The 15,900-nt window shown below is 38.2% G+C and overlaps 1 protein-coding gene across 2 annotated transcripts in view; it reads left to right on the plus strand.

Moving 5' to 3' along the window:
• Nucleotides 1-15,900, plus strand: part of LOC126185118 (selenide, water dikinase 1-like) — a 165,765-nt gene that overhangs the window by 125,279 nt on the left and 24,586 nt on the right. Inside the window, exons 6-7 of one of the 2 annotated variants that reach the window (XM_049927937.1) lie at nt 13,835-14,047; nt 15,160-15,253. In XM_049927937.1, coding sequence (XP_049783894.1) covers nt 13,835-14,047; nt 15,160-15,253 — 307 coding nt within the window. The remainder of the gene's footprint in view (nt 1-13,834; nt 14,048-15,159; nt 15,254-15,900) is intronic. The other variant, XM_049927936.1, reaches the window with a different exon arrangement.

A 15,900-nucleotide genomic window follows, 5' to 3' on the forward strand; every position in this document is an offset into this window, starting at 1 on the left:
AGACATCTGCCCGAGTAGATAATGTAGACTAACCTCCATGTAGCGATGTTGTCTCTCATGTTCTTCAGTGTACCCCCTCTGTTATGCACCTAAAGAGCCCGTAATTGATAATTGATTGAAAATTTTAGTATTCTAAAAACCTCAACTCTTTTTAACCCATGCATCTACTTTCCATTGCACTTGAGGAAATTTATAGCTCTACTTTCTGAAAGACATTCTTTGATACATCCACAACTGATGTCTTACAAATTGGCAGGCTAGCTCATTCAGTGCGAAATTGCTGTAGATATGGAGTCATTGGTGAAGGTAATAGAAGTGAACATGGCAAAATTCATATGGTTGTTGATGTGAAGAGGAGCACTATTCCATACAAGTTTTTAAAAATTAAGTTAATGGAATAGAAAGAGATATTGATTATTGGCCTACCCTACATAGGAACTGATAGTGTGGGATACATATAGTACAATGTTCCAGAATACTCTACCTGACAAGAAGCAAAGCACCCAAAAGAGGAAGGGGAAATGAAATGAAACTTGACAGATTGATAGGGTATGTGATTTTAATTCAGTGACTACCATATTGAGTCAGATTTACAAAGAACTTGGTACAAGTCTACTTACAGTGTGATGTTGCATCCTCCTCTGGCCTGGATACGTAGACTGTTTTGGTAGGAAGGGTGTCGTAAAACTGTTGCATCCTCGCCAGAGGCAAGCTGGCCCACAACTGGATACTGGCACTGGGTAAGAGCTACAGTAGTGCTCAAAAGTATTTCGAGAAACATATTAATTGGATTAATTAAAAACAAATAGGAAGTATGAAAATTAGTTATTTTTCATTGGGCATTCAATGTTCTACAGAATAGTGACCAAGTGGCCCTTGTTTGCAGCATAATAATGTAATTTTTTTAAATGAGGACAATGGTGGAGCAAAAGTATTTTGACATTGAAAAAACATTTTTAATATATAATTGTCTACCGTAGTAAGAAAATCGGTATTAAGTGGGATATCCCTTGGCTTTTATGACAGCCTCACATGGTGCTGGCATTGTCGACCAACTTTTGGAATCGATCCATCAGAATGTTATCCCACACATTTTTGACAGCTTCAGAAAAAGCATGTTTGTTTGAATAATTTTTTATTCTTATTCTGTGATCCAACTCCTCTCACAGATGTTCTATAGGATTCAAACCCGGACTTTGATTTGGCCACTCAAAAACCTTAACTTTTTGGGTTTTAAAATTCGCTAATGTGCTTAGACTTGGGATTGTTATCTTGTTGAAAATACCATCCAGCTGGCATGTTTTGTTTAGCGTATGGTAGAATTTGAGTCTTCAATATTTTTTTGTAAACGAACCGATCCATATTACCATCAATTTGAACTAATGGACCTACTTCCGAGCATGGAAAAAATCGTCAAACCATCACACTGCCATCTCCTAACCATGAGAATTTAGTACCAAAACTCGTATCTTTTATTTACAGGATGTTGAACATACTTGATACGATCAGATGACATTACATTTGCCCTCATCACTCCACAGAATTTTAGACCAGTCTGAACTTGCCCATGATCTGTGCCATTTTTCAAATCCAAGTCAGGCTTTCCTGTTTCTCATAGGTAACAAAGGCTTCTTCGTTGGTCTTTGACCATGTACTCCAAAGAGTTTCAAGTGTCGTTTGACAATGGAAATGTGAATGTCAGCGCTATATTTTTCTTTCAATTCTCTTTCTATCATTACGGCTGACTTGCGAAAATATGATCGACTTTGAGATTTTTTTGGATGTCCACTGCGAGGCTTATTTTTTACTGTAAAATATGAGCAACTTGGGTTTGTTTCAGTCCTTGCTTTAGTGCATTTATCATGGTGTTTCTAAAGTCACTGGAATATTCCTTATGTTTCGGCATATTGAAATTATCACTGTACATAAATATCAGTAGAAACCAAAACTAAGAAGCAAATAACATCTTTGAATTCACGGAGTGAACTGCATGTCAAAATACTTTTGAGCTCGCTGAAAGTTGCGTTCATCATGCAACGCAAAGTGTAGCAACCTGACACCTTCAAATAATCTGATAGTGTTTTATTTTAAGGGAAATAATAACGAATTTTATGTTGTCAAAATACTTTTGAGCACTACTGTATGTCCAAGCTGGTCCACGCATGTTGTATTGGGGACAAATGTGGGAACCTTCCTGGCCACAGGAGTACCTCAACATCATGCAGGTAGTTTGTAAACACATTTGCAATGTGTGGACAAGTGTTTTCCTGTTGAAAAAGGCACTATGGTACTGTCACATGAGAGGTAACATATGATGCAGGATGTCCATGACACACTTATGCCATCAGAGTTCCCTCAGTCACTACCAGATGTGACCTGAAGTAATACCCAATGACTCCTCATACTGTGATGCCAGAAGTAACACTACTGTACCTCGCCAAAGCATTGGAAGAGTGGAACCTCTCCTTAGGTCGCCATCATACTTACCAACAGCTGAAGACAGTGCAATGCCGTTCACCAGTAGTTCAGATTTATTGTTGTGGCATCACTTCATATGGAGCCATTTGCATTGTGCTAATGGTAGCCCATGCGTAGGATGGTAATTTAATTCCCTAGTATGGTTACTGTTAGTCTCTGACCAAAGGAGCAGGATGACAGTGAATGTTACAGGGAGTCCATTACTTGCACTTGGATGGCAGATGTAGAGGTGAAAGAGTTAAAATGCGGTGACTGCACAATACAGTGATCCTACCGTGTAGTGGTCAGAAATGGTCAACCGGAACCTTGACAATGAGTAACACTGTCCTCAAATTTCCATGCAGTCCAACATGAGAACACTAATGCTGTCAGGCAGTGTGTCAATGGTAAATAACTATTTGGTATTTCATCACCTAATTCTCGTCTGTACACCTTTTTGACACAGTGATACGTATATTAAATTTGATGAACTAAGAGCCTGCCATTTCATTACTAATATGGATTTACATGAAAATTAACTGAAATTAAAAAAAGAGAGAGTAAATATGTTTTGCATGTAAGAACACGTGTACGGGCAGGACTTCGTCTGCATTAAACCCTGAGCTTCCTTGGTTTGTGGCTTGTAACTCAATTCACTTGGTACATAGTGTTGCCAGTAGATGTCACAATCAGTGAGTTGTCTTTAAAGAGCTTATATGCCAAGAGTGAGTGGCCAACACCACCATGGCAGCTATGTTTCTGCCAAACTGTGGTGGCATTTATGAACGGACAACAGCTGAATGCGAAGTCTGCTGTTATACCACCGATACTGAGGCAAAAACATACTATGAAATTGTGGAAAAATATTCTAGTAAACGCATTTTGAACTATTGTATGCTTAATGGCCCAATAATATATCTCCCTAGCACTGTTCACACAACAGTATATTCAGTTCAATACAGTGAATGTAAATGATATTAAAGCAACTACATATTTCTGCTTTGAAGTTTGTTCCGGAGACAAATCGTTGAACTAACGAGAACACAAACTACAAATTTAGGTGTTCTAAGATTTGTTTTCCATGTCAAGTGCAAGAAATTCAGCATTAAACACACATTACTCCAGATACGATAAAATGTCGCAATGGATCAACACAAGTGTGCATCTATCCTTAGGGACCATGTCCACCCCTACATGCAGTTTGCTTTTCCTCAGCACAATATCCTCTATCAGCTATAAAATCAATTATGTCAAACAGCTCACAGTGTAAATGAGTGGTTTGAAGAGCACCAGGATGAGTTTACTTTACTAAGTTGGTTGGTTGATTTGGGAGGAGGAGACCAAACTGTGAGGTCATCGGTCTCATCGGATTAGGGAAGGATGGGGAAGGAAGTCAGCCGTGCCCTTTCAAAGGAACCCTCCCGGCATTTGCCTGAAGCGATTTAGGGAAATCCAGGGGAACTTAAATCAGGATGGCCGGACGTGGGATTGAAGAGTCATCGTCCTGAATGTGAATCCAGTGTGCTAACCACTGCGCCACCTTGCTCGGTTTACTTTACTACTCTGGCCTTCAGACTCCCTGGATTTAAACCCAATTGAGTGTCTGTCGGATCACCTCAATCGAGATCGTCACACCATGGATCCCGAGCTGAGAAACATAGTGCAGGTGCCCAAGGCAGTGGAGTCAGCGTGGCTCCACATCCTTATTGGTATCTTTCAGAACCTCATTGACTTGCCCTGCAAATCTTGCAGTGGTCTGCGCTCCGAAAGGTGGTTATTTATGCTTCTGACAGGTGGTCACAGTAATTTGACTGGACAGTGCTTTTTTATGTAAAACTGTGTGAAATTTGCAGCTTTAATAAACAGTTTTACATGTTGAATGAGCAACAGTTATGATAGATTTAATGATGCTATCGAAAATGGATGGATGGAACGTGGTTTTAGATACTGTGGAATGCAAGGAAGCAGTTTTTATTTTTATTTAAATGTAAGTTTACTTTGCACTTCTCGCACAGACTAAGGTATAGACTTTGCAGTTAAGGCAGTTGCACTTTGTTCTCTTCTCACTCTGCACTGGAGAGTGATTAAAGGGCTCTAGCTTTATATTCTTCAGAGGTAATAGTGATCCTTTATATTCCACCCCGTGGATTGCTTCTGGATCTGTGCTAGCTGGTCTGCCTTGCTGTTTTGCCCCAGGATCAATGTGGCAGTTTGTACCAGTTCTAAACTACTTCTGGTTCATTGATGTGTCTGCCATTCTTTTTTCAGTATCTACCTGCAGAGAATCCACAAATTTATTACAGTTATATTAATTGGAAGGTAAAACAAATCTAAATATCATCACTTGGATCTAATTGTCATATGACATCTGACAGTGTTGCTATCTAATAAATCTACATTACCCATATGTGAGTTGTAAAGAGAAACAGCTGAACATTGTACCATTCTGAGTTGTCTCTTTGTGTAAAACGTTTTCACTTCAGATTCTGACAGCTTGCCAACAAAAGTGGACAGGAAACAGACAATACTACTGTCTTTATACAAAATGGAGGATAGTAATATATTCATCAGAATAAATACATCCATACGTACATCCATCTTCATTTAGCTCCTTTTCATTTTGAAATTTACAGATTGGTATTCTATTCCTTTGGATTGTTCCAACACAGTGAATCCCTAGCTCGAATAGGTATGCAACTAAATGTGTGGAGATCTATCATTTGTCAAAATAGATCTTGTAGTTATGGCCCCTTGGAATTCCCCTTATAAAGCAGATTATGTTTCCAGATGCTCCAATATCTGATTCATTATCTAACCTGAATTTTGGATTACTTTTTTGGCGACTTCAGATTTCAGTTCTGCGTGCAAACCCCATTCACACACACACACACACACACACACACACACACACTCACTCACTCACTCACTCACTCACACTCACACTCTGAAAAGTTTATATCCCCATTTATTTGGTTTGTCTTTCATAGACATCTTCGTGTGCTGCCTTGCTTTGGTTGCTCAAATTTGTCCAGTTGACAAATATTCTCTCATTGCAGTTGAAAGGCACTGATACATCTGGCCAATTATAGTCCTAATTTTGTACAATTTATGATGATGACTTTGAGTCTTGTTGCTTCATATTGTCATTGACATTGCAAGGTGGTCATCAGACTCTTGTATCTCTGAGACATTTTCTGTTTTATTAGCTCAACACCAGTAGCATCATATCAGAGACCACAAACAGTGATAGGAATAGCCAAAGAGCTAGTAACACATGTGCTTTAAACTTTCAAATTTCATGAACATTGCACATAAATGTTTTGTAGGGGTTTTTACCAGTGCTGTAAATATTAGTTTCATCTACAATTTTTGCCATTAATTTGCCACTAAAAGATATTTAAAAAACTAATATGGCATAGACAATTCTTGCATTGTTTTGACATTTTGGCATTTCCTTTGAATCTAAAATGGCCAGTTACAAATGAAGGGCTTTGTTTTTCCCCAAGTTTTTTGATTTTTCTGTGTCTTTGGACTTATTTCAAAAGTTTTTAGTACCAGTATATCAGCAAGTTTATCATCCTTCAAAAAATTATTTGTATCATGTGTATTCACTCTAGTAGTCTCAGGCTCACTATCACTATCTGCAGATTCCAGATCATTTGCGATTGTAGCAGGATCTTCATTCGAATAATCAAAATCTAAGCCATTTTCACTGTCAGATGGTCATTTTAGGGCCATGAATTCTGCACAAGTCATTGCTTTACAGTGTCCATTTTCAAAATACAAGAATGATATCATTACAACACTCGCAGGAGAAACTAGAAGAAAGCACAATGAAGGAAACACTAATTTGTTCTTGTTCAAGTGTAGGTAGGAGCATTACTATGCATTATTGCACATATGTAAACAAAATTGATTGATTGTAGTATTAATTAGCAGAAGTACAAGCTGAACTGAACAATATACTCTCCAAAGGTTACAGGATCACTACATTTTTTATGTACACATTTTTTTGTTCTGTGCAACTACCAACAGTTGCCATCCAAAGAGGGCAGTGTACGCCAGACTGACATTGCTAAACAGAGCCACAAACATTGTCGTGCCATGACCTTAGTAGCGCATTCTAGTGGCAGTGTCTTTTCAGTTACCTTCGTGAATCATCATGGGCCATTTGCAAGGCAGTCTCCAGTGCTACACTTCACGGACAAAGATGAAAAGAGGGTCGAAATTCTGTGAAAGATTAAGGCAGTAGTACTCAACAACACTTGCATAGTAAACATTTGTAAGGACTGCATCCTAAACAACAGAGAAAGAGTGAGGCCATTGAGGTGAGGGGTAGGATTGTGGAATGAGGGAGTTGGTGGTAAAAATGGGAAATAAGTAACACTGGGAAAAGTAACACTATGAAAGAGAAATAGGAATATAACAATGAGAATGGTCTCTACAAACAGTAAAATTGATTTTGGGAGTCTGTGTAATAGTCAATGACTGATAGTAAAATAATTTTATAAGAAGACAGTCATTATATACATAAGCTTTTGTGGCAGCGGCATGTTCCCCTCGTAAAGGAAACTACAAAAAAAAGTTATTAGTTTCATAAGGTATAGCAGTGGCATATCTTTGTCTAATTTTGGAATACAATAAAGTGGTTAGGTGTATCGTGGGTTTGATATGTCCTTGGTAGTGTTATGGAAGTAAATGGCACCGGATTTCTTCGCACAGGTAATGCAGTTACTGTAAATTAAAGGTTGGTGATTTGTGGGTGTGGAACTGGAGCCTGATTGCATTCTATATGTTTTCCATTGCGTTCAGTTCAGGCAAATTTTGTGGCCAAGATATCAGTGTGAGTTCACTGGCATGCTGTTCAAATCTAGGCTTGTGACACAGAAATGTATCCAGTTGGAAAATACTGTTACAATCAAAGAAAACATCAAATGTGAAGTGGTGATGGTGGTCTGCAGTAATGTTTGTTGTTCACAACTGTCATCATGACTTTGATTACTTCCACAGGTCCCAAGGAATTCCAGGTAAATGTCCCCTGTAGTAAAATTCCATCCCCACCGGCCTGCCTCTTTGGTGTGGAGATTTTTTGAGTGGCTGTTTGAATTATGACATATCTGGACATGACATCAACATGGTGTACAAGGTGAATCATATCTATTGATCCATGGTCCAACCTCAATGATCCTGTTCCCACTTCATTCGTAATAGAGGCTGTTATTGAGTCAACATGGGACATGTAGTAGTTGCCTGTTATCTGTTGAGCTCCAGTGCACCAGCATTGTTCTCTTGTCATCAGATCTGCCACAGATCACAGACTGTGCTGCTTTAGAGTGACTAAGCCTTCAACCTCCATACTCTGTGATAAGACTTCAACCACATTCCATTGATCCTCGTGACACTATAATGCAAACAGCTGACCAGCCTTGCTGTCTATAAGATTGAGATACTTATTCTGAGGAGCTAGTTCATAATAATCTGCCCTTTGTCAGACTCATTGTCAGTTGATTTCCCAATTTGCAACCTGTACTGTCACTAGAATGAATCCCCATTCACCTGTGCTCCACTTACATACTTCCTTACTGCATTCTGTGCCTGCATCACCAGCTAATTGCACTCCCACAGAGTGGAGACAGTGGCCATAATTTTATGGTTCAGCGGTATATATCACTAAGGCCACGACTTACTTAGTACAACGCCTCACAATTATCTTTGAAATTCAACACGTGCATGTGAGAATTTTGTAATTCTGTTCATTACAGTGAAAATTGCACACCAGTACACCGTAATGCTATCTCTGTTATTCGCACCTTTGAGGTGTGCAGAAAATAGTTAAAATAAAGTTTTTCAAGTGAATTATATGATCATATATTTGCATTGACATTTAGAAAGCTATACAGAGTGGTCCACTGGTCGTGACCGGGCCAAATGTCTCGTGAAATAAGCATCAAATGAAAAATCTACAAAGAATGAAACTTGTCTAGCTTGAAGGGGGAAACCAGATAGTGCTATGGTTGGCCCACTAGATGGTGCTGCCATAGGTCAAACGGATATCAACTGCATTTTTTTTCAATAGGGACCCCCATTTTTCATTACATATTCGTGTAGTACGTAAAGAAATACGAATGTTTTCGTTGGACCACTTTTTTCGCTTTGTGATAGATGGCGCTGTAACGGTCACAAATGTATAAGTGCGTGGTATCACGTAACATTGCGCCAGTGTGACCGGTATTTGCTCCGTGATACATTACCCGTGTTAAAATGGACCGTTTACCAATTGCGGAAAAGGTCGATATCGTGTTGATGTATGGTTATTGTGATCAAAATGCCCAACGGGCATGTGCTATGTATGCTGCTCGGTATTCTGGATGACATCGTCAAAGTGTCTGGACCGTTTGCCGGTTATTTAAGGAAACGGGAAGTGTTCAGCCACATGTGAAACTTCAACCATGATCTGCAACAAATGACGACGCCCAAGTAGGTGTTTTAGCTGTTGTCGAGACTAATCCGCCCATCAGTAGCAGACAAATTGCACGAGAATCGGGAATCTAAAAAAAGCCAGTGTTGAGAATGCTACATCAACATTGATTGCATCTGTACCATATTTCTATCCACCAGGAATTGCATGACAACGACTTTGAATGTCGTGTACAGTTCTGCCACTGGGGACAAGAGAAATTACTGGACGTTGACAGATTTTTTGCACGCGTTCTATGTAGCAACGAAGCATCATTCACCAACAGCGGTAACGTAAACCGGCATAATATGCACAATTGGGCAACGGAAAATCCATGATGGCTGTGACAAGTGGATCATCAGCGACCTTGGGGGGTTAATGTATGGTGCGGCATTATGGGAGGAAGGATAATTGGCCGCCATTTTTATCGATTGCAATCTAAGTGGTGCAATGTATACTGATTTCCTATGAAATATTCTACAGATGTTACTACAAGATGTTTCACTGCATGACAGAACGGAAATGTACTTCCAACATGATGGATGTCCAGCACACAGCTCGCGTGCAGTTGAAGCAGTATTGAATAGCATATTTCGTGACAGTTGAATTGGCCATCAAAGCACCATACCATGCATGGCCTGCACGTTCACCGGATCTGATGTCCCCGGATTTCTTTCTGTGGGAAAAGTTGAAGGATATTTGCTATCGTGATCCACAGACAACAGCTGACAACATGCGTGAGCACATTGTCAGTGCGTGTGCAAACATTACAGAAGGCGAACTACTCGCTGTTGAGAGAAATGTTGTTACACGTATTGCCAAATGCATTGAAGTTGACGGACATCGTTTTGAGCATTTATTGCATTAATGTGGTATTTACAGGTAATCACGCGGTAACAGCATGCGTTCTCAGAAATGATAAGTTCATAAAGGTACATGTATCACATTGGAACAACCGAAATAAAATGTTCAAAGGTACCTATGTTCTGTATTTTAATTTAAAAAACCTACCTGTTACCAACTGTTCATCTAAAATTGTGAGCCATTTGTTCGTGACTATTACAGCGCCATCTATCACAAAGCGAAAAAAGTGGTCCAACGAAAACATTCATATTTCTTTACATACGATACGAATATGTAATAAAAAATGGGGGTCCGTATTTAAAAAAACGCAGTTGATATCCGTTTGACCTATGGCAGCACCATCTAGCGGGTCAACCATAGCGCCGTCTGGTTTCCCCCTTCAAGCTAGATAAGTTTCGTTCTTTGTAGTTTTTTCGTTTGGCACTTATTTTGTGAGATATTTGGCTCGGTCACGATCAATGGACCTCCCTGTATACAACTACTAGCAGCTTGGGCTGTAACAGTACTGTATACTCTCATCAGTTCATGACACTATATTTTGAACTGCCTGTTTATCTCGTATCTCATTCCACAATGATACATATTGTCAGCATTTTGAATTTTTATTACAGTGTGCATACTTCCAAACCTCTTAATAACTTGTCAAGAAATCACACTAGATTTTGCAGAATACATTACGTTTGGACAGTGTAACACCGTACAGCTCTTATCTTTACTTGCAGCAGCATTGAGAATTTCCCTCTCCTTTCTACAAAATAGTTTCAATCAATTTAGTAATCTATGGTTTACTGTTGTTTTTATGAAATTTAAAGATTTTTTAGGAAAGTGTTTTTCAAATGTTTCTGGAATTTCATTTTAGTGTGGTGAAACACATACTTCCTTGTGTCCTGGAATCATTATAAGTGTCAATTTTTGGTATGGACTTGCCTCGAAACTGTATGCCATTAAATTATCCAATATCCTTAGTTGTCCAAAATGGTCAGGTAGGCCACTAATAGTTGTTCAGCCTGAACAAGCTATCAAAATGTTATCTGCTATTTGGCTGTACATGAGAAAAAATTCACTTCTGCAGGTGGATTGTAACATCCAAATAATACTTCCAACTCATTTTTTACAATCTAAGTTGTTAACAAAATTTATGTACTTTTGTAAAAACTGTTAATTGTTTCTTGTTTGACAAATAGCTACAAAATGAAGCTAGATTTCTCACAACTAGCTAAAGTTTCCCAGTGCAGATCTGTAGACCAGCGTGTTCCAACACTGCCCCATGGTGCAAGGACCATTGCCCATCTCTCAGCACACCCACAGGCAGTAGCAATTTGTGTAGGCTACCATCCCAATTGCACACATTTTGTGCAAGTGTAATCTGCATGGCTACAACTTGCCGCTTGCGCTCAACCAGTAGAATATGATTGTGTAAACCACAGTTCGGCTGCCAGATTGCCACACATCAGCTGTTTGCCCTTGTGTGCCATTGTCTGCGTAGTTGTCCCTGGGTGGGCGTTCAAGCTGAAATAGCCTTCTGTAGACTGTTAACATTTTCAGGTATTAGTTTCTTGATGATTGGGACTGCAGTGAAATATGTGTCGAAAGGACATTATAAGTAAAGTTCCAGTATCACTGCTTAAAACATTTATTGATTATTACAACTGTTTTGGAAGAGTTCCTTTTTCAAATATGTCTATGTTGTCGTTACGTATATATAACATCTGCTGTGGCTGTATCTAGTGACCGTTCTCTTTATATTTCATGTGAAATTTTAAAATATCAGTTTCACATTGAGTCAGTGTGGCGTAATATTTTGATATAATATTCATTCATTCATTTCATATAGGCCATCTTTGGACCACATTATTTCAACCGTCTTGCTTTGTGTTCTGATGTTTGCCCAGTGCTCTTGCATGCATTCTCGGTGTTGCTTCTTCCTCTCCTGGGTCCAAGCCTCTTATGTTTTTAGTTTTGGCTTTTCTTGGAAACCCTGCCCTGCCATGCCATAAGTTTCTCCTTGAGTGGGACATGCTCCAAGATGATGTCACGGGTGATTCCCACTTCTTAAAGATCTTTCTCCACCTCTGTGAACCAGGTCGATTTTGTTTTCTTCTCCTGAAAGTAGGTAGTGATATGATTGGTGAGTCTTCCAGGGCTCATTCAGGTCATATGTCCATAAAACATAATCCTTTTCCAGATGGTATCTGTTATCTTCTCTATGTGGGAATATAATTCATGATTAGGACATCTTCTATATTCCCTGTTATCTTTGATGGGACCTAAGATCTTTCTCAAAATCTTCCTTTCTTTGGCCTCCAGGTTTTTGATTAGGCCTTTTTTGTTCATTACTACGGATTCAGAAGCATACAAGACCTCCAGACAGATAACACTGCAGTAATGCCTTAACTTTGCATTGAACGATACTAATCTTCTGTTGTAGATGTTTGTGGTTAAATGGAATGCCATTTCCATTTTATTCATGCGTGACATGAAGACTTCTTTCTCTGATAAGGTGGCTGTTATCCATTCTTGGAGATATTTAAACTTTTCAACTCGCTTAATATTGCCTTAATCCCCTACAAGCTCTCTTGGTGGTGAATTTATGTTCATTATAAACTCGGTTATCTCAAATGAAATTTGGAGGCACAGTCTTCTGTGCTTGTACGTTAAGCTCATTAATCTGTCTCTCAGCTCTTTCCATGGAATCAGAAAAAATTGCTTGATCATCTGCAGAAGTGAGACAATCGATTTCAAGATTTTGTTTCTTGTAACCCAGCCTGACACCACTTTTAATTCCTTGGTTTTCCAGTTCTTTGCACCCCACCCCACCCCCAAGAATCACCTTCTCAAGGCTATATAATATTGTAAATATTTCCTGTAATTTTTTTGACAGTTCACACCATGGATGTAAAATCTATTATTATATCAAAATATTATGCCATACTGTATAAAACAGCACAAAATTAATGTGAAATTGTTATTTTAGAATTTCATGTGAAGTGAGAACAGTCACCAGATATAATCACACCAACACCAGATGTTACATATACAACAGGACAGTGTAGGTGTACTTGAAAATGGAAATCTTCCAAAACAGCTGCTGTAATAATCAGTGTTTTCAGCAGTGATCTGGAACCTTACTTACAATTTTCAGGTGTGTCATCTAGTAACAACTCACCAACTTACATTTCCACATGTAATCTGCACAAAAACTGTTTGGTTTCATGTTTTAGGCTGTAACTTCAACTGTAACATACATAACAACTCCTCCTTTTCCCATACTGAGTCTAAATGAAAGTTATGCTAGTGTATAATTCCATTCCTTGTCATATCAGTAAATGACTGCTACAACGTTTCATGTGAGCTCACTGTCTTCTTGTCTGAAATAGTTTTGTATAAGGCTGGCTGTAACAGCACAAAGACAATGAAATGTGTAATTGAAGTATACTGTCAAAAAATTCCGTGTGTGCATATTGTTAAGAACTGAAATTGTACATGCAGTTCAGTGACTTAATTTTTGTGGGATTGCTGAGTTTGCTTATGAAAGTATTGGAGTGGTAGAGTGCTTTTAATACTTACACTGTCATATGTAGTAATACTGCATATAGATAAAAAATATTTATTTTGCAGATTATTAATGCTAATCCTCAAACTGCAATACACAATTGTTTAAACAAGAAAGTATAACACCAGCTGCGGACTACATTTACTCCCCATTTGAGGTTCGTTGCTGTATTCAGCCGCTGTTTGCAGGTTAAACACTTTTGTTGCTGCGGTAGAGGATTGGAGATGCTGATCGCGTAAAAACAGTTAATTTTGTGACATACTCACAGGCATTTTTTGCACCAATAGTGTAGGTGTGCATGCTGGTTGTGTGTGTGTGTGTGTGTGTGTGTGTGTGTGTGTGTGTGTGTGTGTGTGTGTTTCTTTTTTTTTCGCGTGCGCTTAAGAGGGATAAAATTGTGGTGCCTTACTTTAAGACTGTTCTAAAAGATAAAATCTTCTTTCACCTTGTTACATGAACCATTAAGACAGTTTTGTTCTGAGAGGTTCTTAATTTTTGTTTAGGTGCTGAACTTATGCTGCAGTGTCAAGCTCATGGTGCTACTGATGTGACTGGATTTGGCATATTGGGACATGCACAAAATTTGGCAAAATACCAAAAGAATGAAGTCTCATTTGTGATTGACACATTACCAGTTATTGCAGGTATTGCAGCAATTGGTACTGTTATGACAGGATCTCTCAATATACGCACAGGCCGAGTGCCAGAGACTTCTGGTTAGTATGATGTTATTTTGAGGTTTGTGAGGATGCAATGATTTCACAAATCGTTTTATGTGCAAAATGACAACATTTTATGCACTCTTCCATAATTATTTTTCACTAATGTACAATAATAGATTTATCAAAAAGGACTTTATGCTTTTGAAAACTCATTGATTTATGCACTTAACTTAAAGACGTGGTTTGGTATTCTTCTGTAGCAAAAAGTCAAGTTTTTTTACTTTATACCTAAACAGATTCGATATGACTTCTATTGGTTATGTGGCACACGTCCTGTCTGAAGGTGATTTCTTCCCAAACTCTCTGCAACATGTCAGGCATGACTTGTTCAACTGTGAGATCAGTTCTAGCTCTGAGCTCTGTTAGAGAAGCTTGTAAGGTTGGAACAAACACGATATACTCGAAGTTCAGACATGTCACATCTGGTAAATATAGTAGCCATGCAGTTGGCGCCCCTTGGCCCATCCAGTTACCTGGAAAGTGGTCAGTTTGGAAATCTCAGATGCTAACGTTTCTTAGTGATATTTTTAATAGTCGAGGAAGTTAATGGTTTTTTAGTTTCATGTTCTAGGGTAAATTTCATTTTGGGATGTAATTGATTCAGTGCTTTATGTATATCATATGTCAGTGAGGTTACCTTCTCCAAGCATTAAAGTGTCATCTATGTATCTGTAGTAATCTGTAATAGTATATGATTTTTTGATTTCTTAAGTTTTTCATTCTGAAGAAATTTTCTTCCAAGCTGTTAAGGGATACGTCAGCTATGGTTCTAGCAATGCCATATTTTTGTGTAGATATTTTGTCAAATTCAAAGTAATTTTGTTGTTTTTTAGTTGTATAATTTCTGCAGTGCTTTGTATCAGAATTTTCCTGTCTTTGAGTAGGTTTTGTTCTTGTTTCCTGGTTTGGGATGTACGTGTATAGGTTAGTAATGGCAAAAACAACAAATCTTGCATTTGGTGGTATTTTCATGTCTGCTGATTTTTAGCCTTTGTTCTGGAGTTATTTAGTGTATTTTTTGTTGTTGTATGTGTAAAATTTATTAAGGAGGTTATTTAATTTCTTGCTTACATAGAATGTGGGTCTGTTAACATTGTGTATTTCAGGATATACAGGAACAGATAATTTGCGTGTCTTAGGGTGTCCACAGAACTTTGGTGTTTCGAAGTTCATAGGTATATATGTCCTTCCTCATATTCTGTAAGTAATGTATGAAATATTTTAATGGTTTTCTTAGTTTGGGCTACAAATTTGTCAGATTTTTATGGATTAGTGTAATTCCATTATTACTAAAGAATCACTAATTTTTTGTATGTAATAATTTTTATTGGTTACGTGCATGAAATACATAAAGTGCTGAATGAGTTAACCCCAAAACAAAATTTGCCATAAAACAAAAAACTAACTAAACAATTTTCTTGACTTAACTATTAACAACATTAACAACAATCATTATTTCGAAAATTTACAGAGAGCCTGTCATGACAGATTGTATTATCAGACCACAATAGTAGTATATCTATGCTGATTCTGGACCAAAGAGCATCCCTAAGTCAGATGTCAAGTTCAATTCCCCCCCAAACAAAAAAATATAATTTCCCCATATTGAAAAATCTAATTCTTTTTTTTCTCATTTAAAAATTTTTAAAACTAATAAATTTTCCAGACTGAAATTTTCAGTCCGCAGTGGAGTGTGTGTTGATAAAAATCTTCCTGGCAGATTAAAACTGCGTGCCGGCCTGAGACTCTAACTTGGGACCTTTGCCTTTCGTGGGCAAGTGCTCTACCAACTGAGCTACCCAAGCATGACTCACGCTCTGTCCTCACAGCTTTACTTCTGTCAGTGT

This window comes from Schistocerca cancellata, chromosome 4 (genome assembly GCF_023864275.1).
Source record: "Schistocerca cancellata isolate TAMUIC-IGC-003103 chromosome 4, iqSchCanc2.1, whole genome shotgun sequence".
Classification (NCBI taxonomy): Eukaryota; Metazoa; Arthropoda; class Insecta; order Orthoptera; family Acrididae; genus Schistocerca; species Schistocerca cancellata.